Source organism: Dermochelys coriacea, chromosome 3 (genome assembly GCF_009764565.3).
Source record: "Dermochelys coriacea isolate rDerCor1 chromosome 3, rDerCor1.pri.v4, whole genome shotgun sequence".
Lineage (NCBI taxonomy): Eukaryota > Metazoa > Chordata > Testudines > Dermochelyidae > Dermochelys > Dermochelys coriacea.
Window position 1 is genome coordinate 186,680,840 of NC_050070.1, and position 18,172 is coordinate 186,699,011.

Consider the following 18,172-nt stretch of genomic DNA (forward strand, 5'->3'; position numbering starts at 1 on the left):
CAACACAGGGACTTCAGCCCTGATCTGCCAACATGTATTTTGTGTGTTTAACTTTACACAATTATAGTTCAATTTAAGTGAATGGGACTACTAACAAGCATAAAGTTTAAGATCCAAACCTGCAAATCCTTACAATATATGCTTAAGAGGTAAATACCCAACCAATTTAGAATGGCTGTCAAGTAATTTTAAAAAATTAATTGCAATTAATCACGCTGTTAAACAATACAATGCCATTTATTTAAATAGCTTTGGATGTTTTCTACATTTTCAAATATTAATTTCAATTACAACACAGAACACAGTGTACAGTACTCACTTTATTTATTTTTGATCAAATATTTGCACTGTAAAAAACAAAAGAAATAGTATTTTTCAATTCACCTAATACAAGTACGGTAGAGCAATCTGTCATGAAAGTTGAACTTACAAATGTAGAATTATGTAAAAAAATAACTGCATTGTTTGCTTTATTTTTGAATGTACAACTTTAGAGCATACAAGTCCACTCAGTCCTACTTCAGCCAATCGCTCAGACAAAGAAGTTTGGTTACAATTTGCAGGAAATAATGCTGCCCGCTTCTTGTTTACAATGTTACCTGAAAGTGAGAACAGGCATTCGCATGGCACTGTTGTAGCTGACATCAAGATATTTATGTGCCCGATGTGCTAAAGATTCATTTGTCCCTTCATGCTTCAACCACCATTCCAGAGAACATGCATCCCTGCTGATGATGGGTTCTGCTCGATAACTATCCAAAGCAGAGCAGAGCAGACTGACATGTTCATTTTCATCATCTGAGTAAGATGCCACCAGCAGAAGGTTGATTTTCTTTTCTGGTGGTTCAGGTTCTGTAGTTTCCGCATCGGAGTGTTGCTCTTTTAAGGCTTCTGAAAGCATGCTCCACATCTCGTCCCTCTCAGATTTTGGACAGCACTTCAGATTCTTAAACCTTTGGTTGAGTGCTTTAGCTATTTTTATAAATCTCACAATGGTACCTTCTTTGTTTTATCAAATCTGCAGTGAAAGTATTCTTAATGAACATGTGCTGGATCATCATCTGAGACTACTATAATATGAAATATATGGCAAAATGTGGGTAAAACAGAGCAGGAGACAAATTTGTGACTGAGAGAATTGTAATTAACACTATCTTTTTAACGAGCATCATCAGCATGGAAGCATATCCTCTGTAATGGTGGCCGAAGCATGAAGGGGCATATGAATGTTTAGCATATCTGGCATGTAAATACTTTGCAACACCAACTACAAAAGTGCCATGTGAATACCTGTTCTCACTTTCAGGTAACATTTTAAATAAGAAGCAGACAGCATTATCTCACATAACTGTAAACAAACTTGTTTGTCTTAACAATTGGCTGAACAAGAAATAAGACTGAGTGGACTTGTAGGCCCTAAAGTTTTACACTGTTTTGTTTTTGAGTGCAGTTATGTAACAAAAAAAATCTATATTTGTAAGATACACTTTTACCATAAAGAGATTGCACTACAGAACTTCTATGAGGTGAATTAAAAAAAATACTATTTTGTTTGTTTATCATTTTTACAATGCAAATATTTGTAATCAAAAATAGTAACGTAAAGAGCGCACTATACAATTTGTATTCTGTGTTGTAACTGAAATCAATATATTTGAAAATGTAGAAAAAATCCAAAAATATTTAATTTCAATTGGTATTCTAATTAACAGTAAAAAGAAAAGGAGGATTTGTGGCACCTTAGAGCCTAACAAATTTATTAGAGCATAAGTTTTCATGAGCTATAGCTAACTTCATCAGAAGCATACAGTGGAAAATATAGTGGGGAGATTTTATATACACAGAGAACATGAAACAATGGGTGTTACCATACAGACTGTAACAAGAGTGATCAGGAAAGGTGAGCTATTACCAGCAGGAGAGCCGGGACAGAGGACGGGACCTTTTGTAGTGATAATCAAGGTGGGCCATTTCCAGCAGTTGACAAGGTCAGTAGGAGGGGAAATAAACAAGGGGAAATAGTTTTAATTTGTGTAATGACACATCCACTCCCAATCTTTATTCAAGCCTAAGTTAGTTGTGTCCAGTTTGCAAATTAATTCCAATTCAGCAGTCTCTCGTTGGAGTCTGTTTTTGAAGTTTTTTTGTTGAGGAATTGCCACTTTTAGGTCTGTAATCGAGTGACCAAAGAGAATGAAGAGTTCTCCGACTGGTTTTTGAATGTTATAATTCTTGACATCTGATTTGTGACCATTTATTCTTTTATGTAGAGACTGTCCAATTTGGCCAATGTACATGGCAGAGGGGCATTGCTGGCACATGAGGGCATATATCACATTGGTAGATGAGCAGGTGAACGAGTCTCTGATAGCGTGGCTGATGTGATTAGGCCCTATGATGATGTCCCCTGAATAGATATGTGGACACAGTTGGCAACGGGCTTTGTTGCACGGATAGGTTTCTGGGTTAGTGTTTTTGTTGTGTGGTTGCTGGTGAGTATTTGCTTCAGGTTGGGGGGCTGTGTGTAAGCAAGGACTGGCCTGTCTCCCAAGATCTGTGAGAGTGATGGGTTGTCCTTCAGGATAGGTTGTAGATCCTTGATGAAGCATTGGAGAGGTTTTAGTTGGGGGCTGAAGGTGATGGCTAGTGGCATTCTGTTATTTATTGGGCCTGTCCTGTAGTTGGTAACTTCTGGGTACTCTTCTGCCACAAAAGTGGTTCCCTTAACCCACCCAGCAATATTGTTAATCTATCCAACTATACTCTTAGCCCAATAGAAAAATCTGTCCTATCTCGGGGCCTCTCCTTCTGCCCCTTCACCCCCACGAACATAATACAGTTCTGTGGTGACCCAGAATCATATTTTCGACATCTCTGACTCAAGGAATATTTCCAACGCAGCTCTGAACAACATACTAACCCACGAAGACCTTCCTACCAACACTACAAAAAGAAGGATTCTGGGTGCACTCCTCCTGAAAGTCGAAACAACAGACTGGACTTCTACGTAGAGTGCTTCTGCAGAAATTGTGGAAAAGCAGCATCACTTGCCCCATAACCTCAGGTGTGCAGAACACAATGCCATCCACAGCCTCAGAAACAACTCTGACATCATAATCAAAAAGGCTCACAAAGGAGGTGCTGTCGTTGTCATGAATAGGTCTGAATATGAACAAGAGGCTGCTAGGCAGCTCTCCAACACCGCTTTCTACAAGCCATTACCCTCCGATCCCTCTGAGGGTTACCAAAAGAAACCACAGGTTTCAGAGTAGCAGCCGTGTTAGTCTGTATTCGCAAAAAGAAAAGGAGTACTTGTGGCACCTTAGAGACTAACAAATTTATTAGAGCATAAGCTTTCGTGAGCTACAGCTCAATGCATCCGATGAAGTGAGCTGTAGCTCACGAAAGCTTATGCTCTAATAAATTTGTTAGTCTCTAAGGTGCCACAAGTACTCCTTTTCTTTTTGCAAAAGAAACCACACCATCTGCTCAAGAAACTCCATGAAAAAGCACAAGAACAAATACACACAGACACACCCCTAGAACTCTGACCAGGGGTATTCTATCTGCTACCCAAGATCCAAAAAACTGGAAATCCTGGAAGCCCCATCTCAGGCATTGGCACCCTGACAGTAGGATTGTCTGGCTATGCAGACTCCCTCCTGAGACCCTACGCTACCAGCACTCCCAGTTATTTTCGAGACACCACTGACTTCCTGAGGAAACTACAATCCATCGGTGATTTTTCCTGAAAACACCATCCTAGGCACTATGGATGTAGAAGCTCTCTGCACCAATATTCCACACAAAGATGGACTATAAGCCATCAGGAACAGTATCCCCGATAATGTCACGGCAAACTTGGTGGCTGAACTTTGCCTTTGTCCTCACCCATAACTATTTCACATTTGGGGACAATGTATACCTTCAAATCAGCGGTACTGCTATGGGTACCCGCATGGCCCCACGGTGTTAATAAGCAATAGTCACATAAACGCTACCCTATACCGGAAACCTACCGACCTCTATACTTACCTACTTGCCTCCAGCTTTCATCCAGCCACACCACACGATCCATTGTCTACAGCCAAGCTCTACGATACAACTGCATTTGCTCCAATCCCTCAGACAGAGATAAACACCTACAAGACTTCTATCAAGCGTTCTTACAATTACAATACCCACCTGCTGAAGTGAAGAAACAGATTGAAGAGCCAGAAGAGTACCCAGAAGTTACCTACTACAGGACAGACCCAACAAAGAAAGTAACAGAATGCCACTAGCCATCACCTTCAGCCCCCAACTAAAACCTCTCCAACGCATCATCAAGGATCTACAACCTATCCTGAAGGACGACCCATCACTCTCAACGATCTTGTGAGACAGGCCAGTCCTTCCTTACAGACACCCCCTCAACCTGAAGCAAATACTCACCAGCAACCACACACCACCCTACAAAAACACGAACCCAGGAACCTATCCGTGCAACAAAGCCTGTTGCCAACTGTGTCCACATATCTATTCAGGGGACACCATCATAGGGCCTAATCACATCAGCCACACTATCAGAGGTTCGTTCACCTGCTCATCTACCAATGTGATATATGCCATCATGTGCCAGCAACGCACCTCTGCCATGTACATTGGCCAAACTTGACAGTCTCTACGTAAAAGAATAAATGGAAACAAATCAGACGTCAAGAATTATAACATCCAAAAACCACTCGGAGAACACTTCAATATCTTTGGTCACTCGATTACAGACCTAAAAGTGGCAAATTCTTCAACCAAAAAAACTTCCAAAACAGACTCCAACAAGAGACTGCTGAATTGGAATTAATTTGCAAACTGGACACAATTAACTTAGGCTTGAATAAAGACTGGGAGTGAATGTGTCATTACACAAATTAAAACTATTTCCCCTTGTTTATTTCCTCTCCTACTGTCCTCGTCAACTGCTGGAAATGGCCCACCTTGATTATCACTACAAAAGGTCCCTCCCCCCCCGGCTCGGCCCTCCGGCTCTCCTGCTGGTAATAGCTCACCTTACCTGATCACTCTTGTTACAGTGTGTATGGTAATACCTATTGTTTCATGTTCTCTGTGCATATAAAATCTCCACTATATTTTCCACTGTATGAATCTGATGAAGTGAGCTGTAGCTCACGAAAGCTTATGCTCTAATAAATTTGTTAGTCTCTAAGGTGCCACAGGTACTCCTTTTCTTTTTACGGATACAGACTAACACGGCTGCTACTCTGAAACCTAATTAACAGTGCAATTAATAGATTAATTTTTTTAAGCCTGATAATTCTGAGTTAATTGCGTGAGTTAACTGTAATTAACTGACAGTTTAGATATATGCAGAGCAGAATATTAAGGGCCTGATTCTGGTAGAATGGAACTACTCACAGGGACAGAATTAAGCACATACTGAAGGCCCTGTCTTGACATGCAAAAGAGATGTGTTTTTTCACTTGTTAGCTCAATAGAGTTACCTTAATTATGAATGAAAAGCCTTCTTAATGCTTGTTAATACACAGACTAACATTTTAAGCCATGTTAACTGGTAATGTTTTAGTCTATCTTAAACATTTCTGTACTGCACTGTTTTGGTACACACAGTACCATAAATATACAGCCACAATCTTCCAAAACCACCATATATTTTTTTTTTCTGGAAGGGCCTTGTTTAAAGAGGGGAGGGGGGGGGAAAGAGAACTGGAGCAGCAAATGTCTCTCTATAGCTGCCTGCTGGACTTATTTTAGAATTTTTACACAAGTCAGACCGTGTCCCATAATGATGAGAAACAGGGAACCAAATTTGAGAAAGGTCATAGCCCCAAGTGTCTTACACCAAATAATAAAAATTTAATTGTAAACAGAGTCCTAATAACTAGGTCCCCTAAGATATATTTTTGTGCACATTCAACAATAAACACTCAAATATGATTTATCAACTTGTTTCTGCTGCTCCCCATCCCAAAAATATAGCATATTTACAGTTTTAAGTTTACTGAATTGTTATACCACTTTTAAAAGACCCCCTCCTTCCAAATTTCCCCCCTCGAGTCTAGCATTTACATGAAAGGGGGAAAATCTCATGAGGGAAACTGGATCAGTAGGGTCTGGGCTAAGCAGTAGCCTTTGATACTGCCTCCGATCAGTGATTCGACTCATTGTTGGCCTAATGCAGTAATGGAGAAGGAGTTTCAGAGCTTTCCTTCAACAATGCTCAGCAATAGTAACCTAGGAGTCCTGCTGGAGTTCATGCCATGCCTCTCCTTACCAACTCGCAGCAACTCAAGGGAGAAGAGTGAGGAGTCTTAATTAGCAGAAGTCACAGTACTGTCCAGAAAAAAGAAAAAGGAGTACCTGTAGCCCCTTAGAGACTAAAATTTATTTGAGCATAAGCTTTTGTGAGCTACAGCTCACTTCATCGGATGTCTAGATAATCTCTTTGCCCATCTAGGCCATGTGCTCCACGAATAATATATCTTGAAAAATGCCTCTTTCCCCAGTGAGTTGTGTTTGTTTTGTTTGAGGATTGTGGGGTTTGGTTTTTTTTGGGGGGTGGGGGGGTTAAGCAGTTCAGTAAGAAGAAACCAGAGAAGCAACAAAGTGGGACCTAATCTGGAAGAGAACGAAGGACCTTGGAGTATTGGTAGATCACAGGATGACTATGAGCCGTCAATGTGATATGGCCGTGAAAAAAGCTAACGCCATCTTGGGATGCATCAGGCGAGGTATTTCCAGTAGAAATAAGGAGGTTTTAGTACCATTATACAAGGCACGGGTGAGACCTCATCTGGAATACCGTGTGCAGTTCTGGTCTCCCATGTTTAAGAAGGATGAATTCAAACTGGAACAGGTATAGAGAAGGGCTACTAGGATGATCCGAGGAATGGAAAACCAGTCTTATGAAAGGAGACTTAAGGAGCTTGGCTTGTTCAGCCTTCTTTTGGTTAGGCTAAGGGGAGATAAGATTGCTCTCTATAAATATATCAGAGGGATAAATACCGGAGAGGAATTATTTAAGGTCAGTACCAATGTGGACACAAGAACAAATGGATATAAACTGGTCATCAGGAAGTTTAGACTTGAAATTAGACAAAGGTTTCTAACCATCAGAAGAGTGAAGTTTTGGAACAGCCTTCCAAGGGAAGCAGTGTGGGCAAAAGACCAATCTGGCTTTAAGATTAAACTCTAAGTTTATGGAGGAGATGGTATGATGGGATAACATGATTTTGGCAATTAATTGATCTTTAAATATTCATGGTAAATAGGCCCAATGGCCTGTGATGGGATGGGATCTGAGTTATCTCAGAGAATTCTTTCCTGGGTATCTGGCTTGAATCTTGCCCATATGCTCAGGGTTCAGCTGATCGCCATATTTGGGGTCAGGAAGGAATTTTCCTCCAGGGCAGATTGGAAGAGGCCCTGGAGGTTTTTCACCTTCCTCTGTAGCATGGGGCACGAGTCATTTGCTGAAGGATTTTCTGCTCCTTGAAGTCTTTAAACCACAATTTGAGGACTTCAATAGCTCAGACATAGGTGAGAGGTTTATCACAGGAGTGGGTGGGTGAGATTCTGTGGCCTGCATTGTGCAGGAGGTCAGACTAGATGATCATAATGGTCCCTTCTGACCTTAATATCTATGAAAGAGAAAACCCACAAACAGAACAGTAGCAGAGGACATGTAAAGAAAAGGAGGAAACTCAAACATAATCCCAATTTGGGATTGAGAAAGAGGAAAAAATAAAGAAACCTATTCATTTTAAAATGGGGGATTATAGCTGTTATTTGGCTGTCAATTAACTGAATTACAGCAGAAAAAAATAAAAACAAAGCATCCGCAACTAAAGCACAACCTGTGTGACCTGGAACAATATACTACTGCACTCTTACTCAGTTTTTCTTTCTAGCAGTAAAACTGAGATAAAATACACACTTCACAGGCTGTTACAATCTACCTAGTTTAAAACACAAGTTGATTAAAGCACACTAGGGAACTTCTAGTATGGCAGCAGTATCCTATAGCCACACTTACACTATGCCTACATCTGTACTTGGAACTGGGAGTATAATGCCCAGCTCAAGTACTCACACTCACACTACCTCTCATCAACCTAGCACATTAAAAACAGCAGTGTGGCTGCCATGGCACAGGCTAGCCACACTGAGTACAAATCCACTTAGATCCCATGGAAACATACTCAGGGTAGCTATCCCGTGCCACCGTTCGCCACAGTCCATGCTACTGCAGTTACACTACTATTTTTAGCTCAATGAGAGCTAGTGTGAGTACATCTGCTCAAGCTTGGACTCACACCCCCAGCTCTAAAGTGTAGAGGAAGACTTAGTTTGTGGCAAGCTGAAGTGTAAATCTATGGTGTACTAAGTGTGCATACAGACACATACTAAGATGGCAAGGTCTTTTGGTTTTTTTAAACTAATTTTCAATTAAGTTTTGGTAACTAAATCCCCTCTCAACTGTGGTATAAATTGGTGATAAGGACAAAGCTGGCAAGCTACAATTACTCTGGGAAATTGATTTCTGACATTTATGCTAGATCTACAATAGAAGCACTTTGCCAGTACAGCTATACCAGTACACTCTCCCAGCAAAGCGATCTTAGTGCAGAGTTTGTTTGCAAAACTGGCATTTTGCAAGTATACCTTATTCCATTCCAACCCGCACCCCTACCCCTGAAGCAAAATAAACTACACTGGCAAAAGCACAGTTTTGCCAGTATAACTTCACCTACACTACAAACTTTTGCCTGCACAGCTATGTCAGTCCGATCTCGTAATTCCTCACACCGCTGACAGATACAGCACGAAGATTTCACAATGTAGATCTGGGCTTATTTATATCAATAAAACGTCAGTTCTCTCTCTTAGGTAACCCTTCTGAACCAGATGAGTGTTTCACTTCCACTCAACTTTACTCTCAACACAGTGTACACCAAAGGGAGTTATTAGAACATTAAGTTTGTGGTTTTTATTCATGATGAAGTATTTATGAGCCAGTTGTGACTATTGTTTATGAAAAAACTGATAATTTCATTGCCAGACATCAACTGTGTTATGGCAGTAGTTGCTTCTCAAGTTAAGAATGAAGATAGCACCCTATCATAAATCCAATTTTTAAAACTTTCCTCAACTACCTCACAAAATTCCTGTCTTCCTGAAGTTTTGCACACATCTCATCTGAGGCCAATTTTTTTTACTGGAAAATTGTCAAACAGTTCTAAATTACTGTACCATATTTTGAAAATTTAACTGAAGTTTACTTTTTCAAAAACTTATTCTTATACTTTTTTGCTTCAACATATCTCCAAAATGGGCCGAGAAACTCCGAATTTGTTTAGTTTTGTTGGCTTTGCTGAGCAATGCTGTCATAAAACTAAGGGTAGCCTGGAATTCCTCCTAACCTGCAAGGGATTAAGAAACTCAAATAACCTAGTTGGCACCTGACCAAAAGGACCAATGGGGAAAGAAGATACCTTCAAATCCAGGTGAGAGGCAGGCTTTGTTTTGGTGTGTTCTCTTGGGAAGCAGAGAAGCATCAGGTCAGAAAACTCCTTCTCCTATAAACCATCCTAAAAGTATCTTATATTACAAATTGTAAGTAAAAGCCAGGCAAGGCGTGTTAGATTATCTTTGCTGGAAGAAGGTTTATACCTGTTTTTTGTAACTTTGAAACTAAGCCTAGAAGAAGTTCTGCTGTGTTTTTGAATCTTTTGTTACCCTGTAAACTTATTTTCCATCCTGATTTTATAGAGGTGATTTTTACCTTTTTTTAAAATATCTTTTACCTTTTAAGAACCTAACTGATTTCTCTCTTGTCCTAAGACCCAGGGGTTTGGGTCTGTGATCACTTTGTAACCAACTGGTTAAGATATTATTCTCAAGCCCCTGAAGGAAAGGGGGTGTAAAGGCTTGGGGAGGGATATTTTGGGGGAATAGGAACTCCAAATGATCCTTTCCCTGGTTCTGTGTTAAATCACTTGGTGGTGACAGGGGAGAAAAAGAAGGACAGGGAAAGACTAACTGTTGGCAAATTTCCATGACGATATGTCTCTTCATGTCCTCTATTCCCTTTATCCATCCACTACTCCAATACATCACGCAAGTACAGATCCTACCACCATACACCTCCTATGGACTTGTTAACATGTATAAGATGGAAGTCCTGCTTTAGATAAAATAAATCATTAGGCATTTATAAAATCCCATTTCTTATTTACAGGATTCTTTTCGAACAATAATATTTAGGGCCCTGTGTACACGGCAGCAATGGAATTTGTTCCTCCTTTTTGCACAATTGCGCTCCACAATCTTAAATTTTATTTTAAAAAATTCTAGCACTTCTGATAGCAAAGAATTAAAAATGTGAACAAATATAAAACAAACAGTGACACTTGCCTGTGTCTGTAACAGTAAGTCTGAGAGGTGTGCCCTGTTCATCTCAATTGAGGGAAGAGGACATGGACTCTGCAGCTGCAAAATTTGACATTTTTCCAAGGTCTTACAGAATTCAGCATTTTGCTTCTAAATTCACCTAGCATTTTATTTTCCATCTCCCTACCCTGGCAGGATTTGCCTGCAGCTGCCTCTTGCCTCCAGCTTTCTTCACAAAGAGGAGCAAGTTAGCTTACAGTGCATGTTCTGCACACATGGCATGGAAATGGGGAGAGAAGGTTGTTGAGTAGGCCGCCTGCACAATATCATGGGAGCTGAGGGACCCCTGAGTGCAGTCACCCACTAGAAAAAGCAGAGTGAAAAAAACCACTACCCTCTAAAATAATCACTGTTAAAATATGGTTGAGAATTATAACTTACTAATTGATGTAATATTCATATTTTCAACCAAAAGACAGTTTGGACATGGATAACGGGAATGAGAATGCAATACAATAAAATAATGTTGCCCCAGTATTTAGGGTCTGGTGCTACAGAATTTGGTCTTGTTCATCAGAGTACACAAAAGTCTCCAGTAATAATATAGTTACTTTTTAACTTGAGTTTTGTATATTTTTTTGCAAACTTTAGTGGGAAGCAATGTAAGTCACATGGGGCTAGTGAATGATAAAGATTATACAGCAATGGGGAATTAGTTGGTTCCTTAATGTAACAGAACAGCCAGTGTTCTCGTGTAAAAATACTTCATTAATAGCTGGAGATGATCCTGCTGGTAGATGCTAAGTAGCTCCTCCTGACTCACCAGTGTGTTACTCCACGCAGATCAAGAACAAGACCACCTATGGTACTGATTGTACAGTCCTCAAAAAGGAACCCAAATAGCAGTAATCAAACTTGAACTTTAACTGAACATTATTATTTGTTGTTTATTTTCTCAAATAATAAAACCAAACTCTAGGAAGGGAGAAAGTTGACTCCACACAGTGTATGGACTATGTTTTAGAGCAGAATGAGAATGGTAACCACTCATACTTAGTATTTCTAAAGCTGAAAATGTTAACTCTAAATGGTGAATTTCTAATTTATTTTTAAATATGCTTGATTTAGTTACCATTAGTTTTCAAGACCTAAATTCAGCTCTTTGAGAGCAATACTTGTAGTTTGCCTGTACGGCATGCTCTTTTTCCTCATCATTACCAAGAGGTTTATATCCCAATAGTGCTATTTCCATAACAGACATAAAGCACAATCAAAGGAACTCTTCCGTAAGACCATAATATAGCTGCAGGTCACCATTATATGGCTGAAAGCTCATGGATGGTGTAAATGTAATGACAGCCCCAAATCCTGCAAACATTTACATGTTGAACTTTATTTCATGGGACTAAACTTTGCAAGATCCAGGCCACAAACTATACTACTGTTAGATTTCCATAAAACACAAAAAATGTCTATATAATATAGAATGCCATCTATTAAAGCTAAAACAAAAACAAACGTTCTATAAGAGACTAGTTATGCCTGTGTTGCCACTTTCATACTTTGTTATTTTTACATATTATTAATGTATGCACTGATTATATAACACTATCCATAATCAACAATCAGTGGAATAACCTGCATACTCAGTAAATCCTTAGACCTACCGATTAACAAATATAATTGTGAAAAGCATTCTATGTTATCTGTTTCCACCTGAGAATTAACAAATATTCATGTTTCTACTTTTGTACAAGTCCTGCGGTCTTGACATTCCCACATACAATAAAATATCTGAATGATCTAATGTGCTACTAAAATTGTATTATGTAATATGTTCCTCTCTACTGCAAAAAGACAAATTAATTTTCTTAAATATAGAGAAACGTGAAAATTTATGAATTCCAGCATAAGAGTTTATACTCACAACATAAAAAATGTAGTAGTCGCTATTGAGTCATAAAGGAATTTTCCATTTGTACAAGTTTTTAAATAGTTTAATTTATTTTGATAAGACAGTACTAATCTGAGTATAACTGAGAAATTTATCAATGTAACTTTAGACAACTTTTTTCAATTCAAAATATAATTTGTCTCTTTACTTTGTATTTCTTTTAGTAACTGGTACTTTAAATATGTAAATATTTAAGCTACAGGCCTTCTATACATCATAACCGTAACACATATAGCAAGAAATATTTTAAGACTAAAAAATAGAAGATTAACAGTCAGGGCCTTTGTGATCTATGGATGAAAATATCTAAGAGCTAACAATGTATTATTATTATGTAAGTGCATGCAGATGTGCAACAGGAGCACTATGTACATTGAAAAAAAATTAATTAAAATACAGTTTTAAATACCATTTAATCTATCTTAGGTACTTATATGGTGACAGTTACTGTAGTATCTGAGCACCTCACAATCTTCAATCCATTTATCTTCACAGGGAATACTATTAACTTTATTTTACAGGTGGGGAACTGAGGCACAGAAAGACTAAGTGATTTGAGTCATACACGAAGTCTGTGTGGGAGCAGAAAATCAAGTTCATAACTCCCAAATCTCAAGCTACTTTTCTAATTGCTGGACTATCCTTCCTCCCTTAAAGAGTATTAGTTTGGAAGTTGTCTCTGAAGTTCCCAGTAAAGGAAGAGATCCTCTGAAGTTTGCGAACCATATGGCAGTGGTTCTTAAACTTATTTGCTCGTGCTCCCCTTCTATATGTCTGTAGTAGTTTACACCCCCGACCACCACACAAGTACATGTACCAATTAAAAAAAAAAACATGCAACTCTCACTAAATATTAAAAACAGTAAGGCATTGATTCAAACAGAACCAACGATCCATTGCAACAAGAGCAAGAGCAAAACCACAAGTGTGGTCGATGCTACAATGCGGTGTACGCAATCAATTGTAAGCAAATGGATTAACCTACAGTTGGCAATGACTTTGTATAATGATATGCAGGCTTAACAGAAATCCATCAAAATGCACAGCACCCTCTAGAGTCAAATGCACAGTGCCATCTGAGGGCCTGATACGTCTCGAATAATCAGCTTTGCTAATTCATTGCTGTGGGTAAAATGTGTGCAGTCTCTCTCATACCCACACACAGAATACATTATAAACCCCCCAGGCCAGCCCGCCTCCCCTTCAGTTTGAGAACTTGTACCATACGGCAGGGGGTCCCAAACTTTTTTCCCTGCAGCCCATCTGTGCAGCTGTGATAGGCACTTCGGCCCACTATTAACACTTCTTCAGGAAAATTATTCATTTTAATTATTACATATATATAAAATGTAACACTGTAAACAAACAATGTACATGTTTCCTTTTCATGATTAAATTGCACCAGCGGACCACCCAGGCCCACAATTTGGGAACCCCTGTGATATAGTTTCATCTGCATTCAAAAGGAGCCAAAGATACATGCAAAATTACAAAGCATAGAATTTTCTTTTTTTGACTGAGAACTGGTGAAATCAATCTAGATACAAATAAAAGTCTCAGTACCCACTGTATGACTATTGGAAACTAATTATTCTGACTGACATCTGCTTCCATAGTCATAAAACATCTTAGCTCTTGGAAGTAAAGTTTGTCCAGCTAGGAGTAACGCACACTAAATGCCATACTAAAACTCCTGACGGCTGGCTAATCCGAGACAGAATCAATGACCCTACTTTAAATCACACACGTTTTCTCTAACAAACAAAACCTCCTTTTAGATTGCACAATTATTTTAACATAAACCATTTCTAATCCAAGATTAATACTCCCCTTCATAAATTCATATAACATTTGTTTTAAAACATTTGGCAAAAATGAAATATGTACCAAAGCAGAAAGGCAGCAGGGCTTCAACCGTTGAAACAGTGTCCAATTGTTCATGTTCTGAACCTATGTAAACTGCTTACTGTGATGGTTTCCCTACCCACATATTAACCACACACACACACACACACACACACATACCCACCTCCAATACTGACACAAAAATCAGAAACACGTAATGTCATCCTATAAAAAGGTTTCAGTCAATACATATTGCTAGCTGCACTCTGGCACTAAAACACTAACGTTAATAGCATCAGACACTTGAAGCACACTAGTGTAGAATGTTAAAAAGATGATAGCACTTAATGTATTAGACACATGCTTCTGGTAGCACTTCTCACATCTAACGCAACTATCACTCCTAATTATTCTTGCTGGAACAACAGTTCATGCTCTCCATTGGAGTACGAAAGTATGGTGGTGTAAAGAATTTTTGTTTCTAACCCTATCACAAGGTATCTAGACAATTACCACATTATGATTTTTAGAAAACTTTTCAAAAGCTAATGTGTCTCAAAATGCACTAGTACTATTTTTTCTGTCACACTTCTCTTGTACATGGTAACTAAAGTTTTAAAGGAAAAGTATAGGTAAATGTTAAGGTTCATTTTAAAACTGCATCTATCTTTAAGTGCATAGCTCTGTAAGGGTTTTAAACTGCTGCCCACTGCTGTAATATCTGAGCACTTTCCAGTAAAATCAGTAGCAATAGCAAAGTGCCCAGTGGACTTCTTGAAGCCTTTGGCTCTCCTCCATTTCTGAGGTAACATTTCTGCTGGGGGCATAGCTTTGTTTCTTGAGTTGTTTGTTTCAGTGGGTGTTTGGGAAGATGAGTGGAGATTCAACATTACCAGTAAAAAGAAAAGGAGTACTTCTGGCACCTTAGAGACTAACAAATTTATTTGAGCATAAGCTTTCATGAGCCTCTCACGAAAGGCTCCTTTTCTTTTTGCAAATACAGACTAACACGGCTGCTACTCTGAAACATTACGAGTGTAATTCTTGCTATAATGAAAAGAACATGTATAAATTATCTACAATGTATGCTCAGCATACAGTTTTTCAAACACCCATATCCTTTTCAAATCAAGAAAAGTAAGCCTTTGATGAAAAACTGCATTCATGCAAACTTCCAAAACAGACATTTTTGCCATACTTTACCTATAACCAGACACTTTTGTCTGTATGTCAGTGGGAATTGGATTGGGCCCTAAAAGTCAACAGAAAGGCTCAAAATGAGCCTTTCAGTTGGAATACAGTCAAGCCTCAAACAAGCAACATTTTTTCACCCTTACCAAATACAAATTTATAAAAGAGCAGTTGGAGAGATTTTGCTCAAACTTCCAAGAAATGTCAAGTTTGGACAGAGAGCAAGCACAGCAAATTTCAACCCAAAAGATTAATATTTTGGAAAAAAGTTACAAACATGAAAACAAGGTTATAACTGAAATTATTTTTACAAATATAAAATATTGGACACCACCAACTCCCTCATCTCTATTTCCAATGTGATGCACATTCTATTGGCAAGACTATCAAATCATCTTTTTTTCAAAATTATCTCTAATGGATTTTGTATATTTTTTTCATTTTATCTATACACGTAATGACCACTTTTCTATGTGGACTACTTTTTCAGGATGTGGTCCAAGATTTACACACAAAGACAAGACAAAACAAACCACCAGGGCCTGGATCTTGGGCATAGATCCTCATGACAACTGTACCTGTTGAGTTTGTATTATTTTTAATAGTTTGGAGGAAGACTACTAACATATTTCTACAAGGATATTTTGTCAGATAAAATTCCAAAGACTTGAGAAATTTCTCAGAATTTCAGTCCTGATATTTTCAAGATTAAACTATTAAGTTTTTGACCAGCCTCCAATTAAAAATTAAACATTTTTATAATGAATAAAAATTCTGTTGCCAGCATATACATTCACGTAGTTGCCAAGTTACTTTAACTTTTCTGATTTGGATTATTTCAAATTAAATTATGCAGTAAAAACAGTGTTTCAATAAATTCATCGGTGGAAGACACTGTACTCTTCAATCACTTACAAATTTATGCAACAATAAAAGCTTTCTAGAAGAAGATACACATTTTTTTAAAAGGGTTCTTATTGACTTCACCATATTTTGAACATTTCTCTGCAGGATCTATACTACAAAAATAAATTTTAAATATTGGTTCTACTGAAGTTAATGGCAAAAGTGACGCTTGACTTCAGAAGGCCAAAAACTTGGCTTTAAAGTTGCTCAGTACATCCAGTATACATATTTACAATACTGTACATACAATTAATAATTTAACAATATTTTTACCATGAGTGAAAACAGTATAAACAGAGTACAAGAATGTGCCTGGCCATCGCTGGGTAGTATTCTTGATGAACACCTGTCATTGCAAGCTGCTTACACACTGGTATATCTGTACTTATGTGTATAGTTATTCCTATCTAGATATCCAAGCATAGGTTAAATTTATATAGGAAGACTTTAAAATATTGTGGGGAGAAAAAAGCAAAGGCCAGCTTAAAAAGAGAAGTTCTTTCCACCAGTACCATCTTGCTTATTAGTGAAGTACAGTGCTAAAGAAATGTACGTGTGAAAGATGTCACTATCTGGGCAGTATACTAGTAAGCAATGTTCCATAGTCACAACTGTGGAAGAAATCACAATACTTCTTAATAAACTGACATATACTTCAGTTCTGTTTTTATTTAAACTTCAATAAGTGGGGCACTTATTTACTCCAACATACATATTTTCTAAATTGTGACTAATAATATACTAATCTAATTTGTTCACTTTTGTAACTCTTATACAATTATACATGCCTTTAAAACAATCAAAATGTTCAATAATTAGTTTCTGATACCAAACAGAAAAACTGTGTGGTGTATGGTTTGTGGCAATAAACAAAAAATTGGCAGAAGGGTGTCTGGCGCCCGCCACAGTCTTCTGAGAATAGGAATATGCTATTCCCACAGAAAGGTTGAGGACCACTGTTCTACACTATGAATAAAAATGTAGTCATACAACAATTCACAACCAGTGCTTACTAAAGTTTCTGATCCTGTAGAAACGAAGTAAAAAACAAGTCTGTCCCACTTAGCATGCATGCAATATATAACGGTGTATCACACAATTTCAAAAAATCATATGCCACATGAACTAAAACAAAACATCAGAACTTCATCAACAGTCAAATTATTAGTCATTCTGGTCTTTTATTTAAGTTGTGCTTGACACTCAAGTCCATTGCTATTCTTCAAGATTTTAATTTACATCTTTATTTTTAAACCATTTATGTCAAAATGAAACTGTATTTGCAGATGTTTATAAAAAACAGAATTTCTATTAAATCTTACATTTCATGATCCTGTGGGTATTGCACCACATACTTTGCAATTATGTCATTTTTGCCATACTGTCTCAGACTTGCAAATTCTAGTGGCAGTATCATATAATTAACAATACAGTTCCAGATTTTGAATAGTAAATTTTAAAAATGTTCTCTATATTAGAAAAAAAAGATTCCAGTGGCAACAAATTATAGACTAAATGTAGTATAAGTTAGATTCTCCTCATAACTGACCACATGAATACTTTTAGCCAAAACACAATTTTATGATCAGACATATTTACAAAGTGATTCCCGGAAGTCAAATGACATGTTGAAGAAACAAAAGACTTGACAAAAAATAAAATATACAATGACAAAAAACACACACTCAGGCACTTACATTTGGAGCATGACTTCGTTCAAGAATATGCCATCCACTAGAGCCACATATTCCTCCAGATTGCTCCGATTTCCTCCAGCTAAGGGTCCAAATGTCTTAACCTAAAATATAATCATCACCATGACACTAACTCCACCTCAAACTCTGCAGCTAGATATTTACCCTTAAAAAA

General features: G+C 37.9%; 1 protein-coding gene across 10 annotated transcripts in view; it reads right to left on the bottom strand.

Annotated features, from left to right (window-relative positions):
- The window catches only part of CCDC88A (coiled-coil domain containing 88A), a 354,197-nt gene that overhangs the window by 335,051 nt on the left and 974 nt on the right, over positions 1-18,172 (bottom strand). For all 10 annotated transcript variants that reach the window (XM_038395536.2, XM_043512327.1, XM_043512326.1 and 7 more), the window contains one exon: positions 18,001-18,101. In XM_038395536.2, coding sequence (XP_038251464.1) covers positions 18,001-18,101 — 101 coding nt within the window. The remainder of the gene's footprint in view (positions 1-18,000; positions 18,102-18,172) is intronic.